This window comes from Dreissena polymorpha, chromosome 14 (genome assembly GCF_020536995.1).
Source record: "Dreissena polymorpha isolate Duluth1 chromosome 14, UMN_Dpol_1.0, whole genome shotgun sequence".
NCBI classification, from domain to species: Eukaryota; Metazoa; Mollusca; class Bivalvia; order Myida; family Dreissenidae; genus Dreissena; species Dreissena polymorpha.
This window is the reverse complement of record NC_068368.1, coordinates 16,753,375-16,760,931: the sequence shown is the minus strand read 5'-3', so window position 1 is coordinate 16,760,931 and position 7,557 is coordinate 16,753,375. Positions and strand designations below refer to the sequence as shown.

General features: G+C 34.6%; 1 protein-coding gene across 1 annotated transcript; it reads right to left on the bottom strand.

Annotated features, from left to right (window-relative positions):
* Nucleotides 1-1,535: 1,535 nt before the first annotated feature.
* Nucleotides 1,536-6,740, bottom strand: LOC127857202 (3'-5' exoribonuclease 1-like). The gene is made up of 5 exons (XM_052393618.1): nt 6,732-6,740; nt 6,408-6,491; nt 4,431-4,540; nt 2,769-2,923; nt 1,536-1,669 (listed from the first exon to the last, which is right to left on the bottom strand). The coding sequence occupies exons 1-5, from the start codon at nt 6,738-6,740 to the stop codon at nt 1,536-1,538; spliced, it is 492 nt and encodes a 163-aa protein (XP_052249578.1).
* Between the last annotated feature and the right edge of the window lie 817 nt (nt 6,741-7,557).

The window sequence follows — 7,557 nt, the reverse complement described above, 5'->3', positions numbered from 1 at the left end:
CTTGGAACAATTGACTAGCGTAATATTCCTTTTATTATATACACAACTAACGAAAACAGTTAACAATTGTATTTTTGCTTTAACAAAACTGACAAAACAATGACTTCAACTGTATGCCATAGTTTATTTAAGAAGCGTATGAATACAGTTTATGTAAATTACCGTGTAAACATTTGAACCAGGAAAACACAAGATTCCGACACGCTTACCTTAATGATATCGTTAATCCAATGTTAATAACAAGTAAGTTGATAACTTTGATTCGATGTTTATAACAGAAGCGTTGAAACGATATGCACTTCCACTTCTATTCTTCCATGTTTCTATCGAAACTTATTTTAAACCACACTATCTTATAGTATTCCTATCGAAATTTATATTTATGCATGATAAACACACACTCTGAAAAACGTTCTGCATTCGTTCGTTTTAAACAAATAGTTTACTGTTAAAAAACACCACGTCCGACTGTCCTTAAATTCCAGAGTGTTTAAATAAAACTATTGTATTTCGTCACAGAAATGACGTCACACGATGTACTACGTAATATATTGCGTAATATGGGGGTTTCCTATTTTCGGTGCGCGTTATGTGACGTCATTAAATGAATCGAAGAAAGTAGTCCGGCTAGGATGGTAATACGGAATTGGAAACAGCGAGTAGCGTAATACGGGATTTTTTATTTCAACGATTGATACAACCTGTATTTTGTTAAAAGCATTAAACAGGTATATAATAAATGACAAGACCATATACCAGTATCAAGACATACATTTTGTATAATGGTACAACCTTATTGTAGGAGTAAAAATGAGCTGCGTTATGCGGGAGTGAGTCTTATGAAATATGCAGCCAGCGTACCTTTAGACCAGCCTGCACTGTCTAATCAGCGGACAAGGTAGCTCCTACTATTCCTGGTGCATATGGCAGAAGACACATTATTGCGCGCCTCGGCTCAAATGGTTATGACCCATTAAAATTTTGAATATTGAAATAAATATCTTAGAAACACAACTGATACAAAATATTTCCACTTATTATTTTAAAACACTAGTTAAAAAAAAACAATAGGCAGAATTCATAGACAAAATCTTAAAATGCAATTATGCATAGTTTTTTTTTTCATACGATGAGAAAAGTAATCTCTAAAGACATTGTAGTAATATTTCAAAGCAAATCTCATAAAGTTTAACACAAAATACCTTAAACATATCGTTGTAATTGAAGAACAACCTTATTACAGCTAATTCATGGTAATGGCACGTTAGACTCAGAAGAGTTAGCATTGCTGTGTCAATACTTCTTCTAGAGAGGACACACTGTAAAATAATTATTCATTGTTATACATTAATGTTTGTGGATTTTTTTAGGTGACCGCCAATAAAAAAAAAACACTTCGTCAACATGACCAGCATTATTCTTATTTTCCTTTCAAATTTAGAAATCTAAGCTTTTACATGTCAACAAAAATTGCAGATATCTAAGAGCCAAACAAACACTTTAGGAGCAATTTGCTAGAAGTCCCCTGATTATTTTCAAACCTTATTTAACCTTACATCCCTTTTAGAGAGAGATAGGCAGCAACCATCGGAGAGCATCTTGATCGCTATGCGCGCTATGTTCACTGCATCATCGATGCCACTGTGTGGCGAGCCTTCAAATTTCATACCTGTTGGATAAAAGGTAAAACTAGGAATTATTCATGATCATCAGAAATGTGATACAATTAGAAAGGTTATTACTAACATGTTTGATGGGAAGTTTTAGCTAGAGCAAAGGCTGTTGTGTGTCAGGTTTAACCCTTTACCTCTTAGAAACGTCTTTTAACGCATTTGTAGTCCCATAGAAAGTTAAATTTATTAAAGGACCTTTCTTACTAGATTAATGTTTTAAAGGCTTCATCTCCAAACCTTAGATACTGATGACCAGCAAACAGTATTTAACCTGATCAGACTGTAATTCACTCGCTGGCTGTTCTGGTTTTAATATTTTTTATGCTGTTTGCACATAGCCATTTTCACTTTGCTTCTGAGTGGCAAAGGATTAATAATATATTAAGCTGAATGGGAAAGGGTAAATAATATATTAAGCAGATTGTGAAATTTAAATTTAAAGACTCTGTAAATTAGGAGAAAGTTCCATCCACAAAAATTGAATAAGAGCTGACTAAACAACCAATTGATATAGGGACTTAAATATGCCCCTTCTAAAATTTAATTTGCGGGGCAATAAACATATAGTTAGATGAATATTCGTGAAAACTGAACAACATGCAAGAGAGAGTAAACTGCCCAATTGCGGCTAATTACCATTAAATTAAGGGCTGCTAATCATGTGATGATAGGGCCGATACTTAAATTTGACAAGTTGCCATCCTCAATATTGCAAAAGTTATGGCCAATGTTAAAGTTTTTGGACGGACACAGACAGACAGACAGACCAGACCAGACCAGACCAGACCACACCAGACAGACAGACAGACAGACAGACAGACAGACAGACAGACAGACAGACAGACAGACAGACAGACAGACAGACGGACTGACAGTTCAACTGCTATATGCCACCCTACCGGGGGTATAAAAAACTATCAGAAATTGGTAACACAATTTTGTTTATTTCCCCAGCCCACACCCCCCTCTTAAAATGGGACACAAAACCAGATATTTTAATAAATAATTCCACAAACATTATAACAATATTATCTACAACACAATAGTATTTTTGTGGTACTCTCTAGGCTAAATATCGCAACAGTGTATCCATACCTTGATTATGGAGCATGATCTCTATTCCTCCGCGACCGCAGTTGTACAAATTACAGTAGGCCTTGCGAATATTGATCCAGACCTTAGACCACGTAGGCATCTCTATACGGCTCTCCTGACACTGGTAGAACATGAACCTGAACATGTCCCATGGCCTGCAAACATTCATCACAAAATTAGAACTTGAATCTAAACATTACCCAGGGGAGGTAAACATGGATAGCAACGTCAGAACAGGAACAAAAACATTAGACAAGTTCTGTAAACATAGCTATCAGCATAAGAACATAAACCAAAACATTAAATTTAACCAGATTAGGTAAACATGGATATCAGAATTAGAACACGAACCAAATAATTACCCAGGGTCTTTAAACATGAATGTAAACAATAGAACATGAAAAAAAAGTTGTCATGCTCAACAATTCATCTGATATTCACTAACTTACTTATAACACCTTGTCTGAAAATTCCAACAAAATTAAACTCAATTTTCTCTAAGCATAAACAAAATTAAAATATGAACATCTGTGGTTTTGATTTAAAACCGCACAGGCTGATTTTTGCTTGCAAAATATTGTCTTTATGTGATTACCTTTGTACAAAGAAAGTGTGATTTACAGCTTGCTTTCATGTGGAAGCAAGTAGAATATGGTAATATCTGACAAGTGTGTGCGGCTTTTACTTTTGATTTAGGTCACAGGTAGTGCACTCAATGCTGATAATTGTGGAATGAATGATCACATGACTTTCAGACATAATGGCTCCATACATTTGCATCCGTATAAATGTTTAATAACATCAGAATATTATAAAAACATTACAAATAATCTTTCTCTTTAAATGCAGCATTTAATTGCACAGTGCTATTAAAAAATTAGGCATTTGACATTTTCCAAATAAATGAGCCACGCTCTGTGTAAAGGAGGTTTACTACATGTGCGTAAAGTGTTGTTCCAGATTAACCTATGCAGTCCGCACAGGCTTATCAGGGACAACACTTTCCGCTTTTGTGGTATTTTTCATTTAAAGATAGTCTCTTTTTAGCAAAAATCCAATTTAGGTGGAAAGTGTTGTCCCTGATTAGCCTTCGCAGACTGCACAGGCTAATCTGGGATGAAACTTTACGTACATGCATTAAACCCCTTTCCACAAAGCACTGCCCAAATGCTTATTCAATTTGTTATCCCAATATATAATGAACATGTTCAACAAGAACGTGCCAGAGTAGTGTAAAAATCAAAGACCTATAAATATACAATTCCCGATACTTTTTATTGGTCTGAATGGATGTTTCCAATCTTTGTGCATTGATAGGTCTTTGGTCAAATACTACGGAGATAATAATTTGAATATGTCAAAGTATGTAAAATGGTGTAAAAATCAAGTTGTAGAAAGTAAAAGGTTAAGAAAGAAGCATAACTTTAGTGATTTCTAACACAGCATAATACATCCCGAAAATACTAAAGTATTTAATCATTAATGAATGGAAAATTCATGCATGATTTAATGTTGTGCATTTAAGTTGTTTGTGTTTGAGTACTTTGTTGCATTGAATTATTAAATGGTCAGACAGCGAATCTACGTCCATGGTGAATCAGGCATACCGCCTTCTACTTTGTTTGCAAGGGGGTATAAACATTGTAGCTCCAGAAACATTACCCATCTGTAAGCACAGCAAACGTCTGCTCTTGGCCTAGGCCATGCTGTGAGAACCATGCCTCCACATTGGCAAGGACATCCACAAAGGGATCTGTCTGGTCCACTTTTTCCTAAACAAAAACTCTGAATTAATTGTCTACTTAACAATATATGCTGTATGACTTGTAAATCTTTTTCTGAAACATAAAAACAGCATAGAACTAGAAAATGCAACATTAGTGACGAACACCCTGTGACTAGTAAGAACGCTATATGAGCTCCTTCATGAGGAAATGTGTCTTATGCCATTTCGAGCCAGCGTAGCATCAGACCAGCCTAGCATCCGCTGAGTCATCAGCTACACTGACAAATGATTAATCAACGAATCCTTGAGTGACTTTATGGCAGTGAGGGTAGCTCCTGACAAGACTGCGCAAATACCGTAGCATTTCAGGAGCTACGCTGGCCGAATATGGCGTTAAACCTGTTTCTACATGGTGCAGTTCAGATGGCAATCTGCAGAGGTCAAGGTTCAACTCCACAGATTGCTAAATGGCATAAGACCCATTCCTGCATGATGCAGCAAATTCTGCAAATATTGATTTCTATAAAGTTCAAGGCCACATATTTCTAAATGGCATAAGACCCATAACCACATGTTGCAGCTCACATACAATGTAAATATGTGTAAAGGTCTAGGGTTGACTCCACAGATTTGCCAAATGGCATAAGACCCATTTTCACTGATCCCATTCAAGTTGATACAGATAATACTGTGAAATCAAACTTCATCATCAGACACAAATATTTTTTACAGATTTTTTGGGATGGCAAAATTATTCGAATATTCGATTGAATGGACAGTATTCGAATGACAGAATTTTATCGTTACTTTTAAGGGGCCTTTTCACAGATTTTGGCATGTTTTAAAGTTTGTCATTAAATGCTTTATATTGATAAATGTAAACATTAAATTTTAAAAGCTCCAGTAAAAAATCAAAACTAAAATTTAAAAAAGGAAAAAAAAGTAGCCCGTAGCAGGGCTCGAACCAGTGACCCCCGGAATCCTGAAGTAAAAGCGCATTAGCCAACTGAGCTATCCTGCCAAGAATACATAAGATTCGTATTTTATACGTTATATAAGCAATCTTCGCAGTTTTACAAATTTAAACGACAACAACAGAACTCTCCAAATTATTCAATCGTTTCGCGTTGCAACGCTTGATAATTTTTAGGTTTTTAAATCGTCAAAAGATGCATATAATGGCTTTATTAGACCATGGCAAATGTTCAGTAATACTGTTTCCTCGCAAATATCATAACTAAACCGAAAATTTGCGAATCTGAAACAACTTTTTTTCAATTTTGTCAATTTACCAAACCGTGAAAAGATCCCTTTAAAATTTCAAATAAAAATAAAATTCTATGACATAATGTTTTTTTTTCTTCTATTTGTGCCCGATTACAGTATCGGTCATAGAATAAGCCGACAGAGATACAATTATTTGATAGCAACGTTAATAAACAGCCTCGTATTCAGCAAACGGATATAATTTACAAAACAATGGAAGTTAACACAGAACAAGTTTCACTCTTTTCTGATATATTTCGCCTAAATAGGCTTTTTGAAAGTTTGTTTTTACAATTAAGCGACATTTTCTGTCTATTTCTCAACACAACAATTGTATATTCAATTGTATTCCTGTGTCAACTTATATTTAATATCCCTACTGGATACGAAACTTAGTAATAGAAGTTAAATCAATCCAGTCGTTTTATGTAAATATTCAAATATTCGATTGAATGGATTTGCGAATATTTGAATACCGATATAGGCATTTGATGCCATCCCTACTGATGTTCCATGGCCTGCTAACCAACACATTTACATGTGTTGACAAAAGTTTATGTTTAGAGCCTTTTATTTTATATGGCAAATACAATGTGCCTAAATGATTCAGTCAAGTTGGTAGAGAAAATATCACTGATAGTACCTACCTGGGTGATCCCTGTCAAACTGGTACAGAAGCTAGACAGTTTAGGGTTGAGAAAAGGCCGCACATACTCCTGGAATTTAGCAACCTGGAACAAGAACCTTAAGGAAGACAATACAAATTTTACAGTTTTGTTTGCGATTTGAAACTACCGTTAAGTCATTTTCATTAAATGATTGATTGCTATAGGACAATAATTAGATTAACGTAGGAGAAAATATATATAATTTAACTACTTAACAATGGCTAACTTAACAAGTTCCCTGTATGCAATACATGTATGTCGAACGAAATGTCAATAGTTTGTGTAATTATTTCACAAGCTTACCATGTACATGTTTGATCTTTGGTCTTTAAAGTTTGATGTATGATGAAGGTACAGTTCAGACAAGCTGTAATAAAGCCTATTTTGACCTCCGATCGTAAATGTTACCTTTGATGTACAGAGATGAGTGTGACACATGCCATCTCTTCATATTGGTTATTTAAACTAAGTTGTTTTACAATTGTGTGATGATCAACAAAGTTAAAGTGCAGACATTATTCAGAGAATGCTCGTTTGTACCTTCAACTTTTAAGTGTGACCTTGACCTTTGAGTTTAGGAGACACTAGGTTTTACTGTTGCCATATAAATGTCCCGAATCCTGGCAGCCATATATTAAATGTGGAGTCTTTGCCTTAATATTTTTCAAACTATCTTTATAAAATTGACGACGTTTATAAAAAAAACAAATGTGTTAAATAGAAGTTTCAAGATAAAAATGTAATATAAGTTTTATCAGAAATTGACCATAATTTCGAATATAATTGAGTGACTGATCTATGGGAATTAATGAAACTTTCGGGTAGAACGATAAAATGAAATATGATTTATTTTTCAATATTTTACGCACATTAGTTGAGCCTCAAGGCGTATTTTATAAGCATTTATAGATAGTGCTCGTCATCAAAATAAATGAAATATTACTAATGGTTAAAAATAATTTTGTGGTAGCATTTTAGAGGAAAACATTAGAAACGAAAAGCTGTTAGGTGAAAATTCAATGTGGTTACGGAAATAACCGATCGTCGGTTTAAACCGACAAACAATATGTCGCCGTTTCCGCAAAACACGATGGTTGCGCCTAAAGATTTTAAAGTTACTGACTATTAC

What these genes read in the sequence shown, in the direction of transcription:
- LOC127857202 (XM_052393618.1), bottom strand. An exon ending in TTTGCTGTGCTTACAGATGG is followed by an intron (nt 2,924 to 4,430) that starts GTAATGTTTCTG and finishes GAATGTTTGCAG; the next exon opens with GCCATGGGACATGTTCAGGT. An exon ending in GATCATGCTCCATAATCAAG is followed by an intron (nt 1,670 to 2,768) that starts GTATGGATACAC and finishes TTTATCCAACAG; the next exon opens with GTATGAAATTTGAAGGCTCG.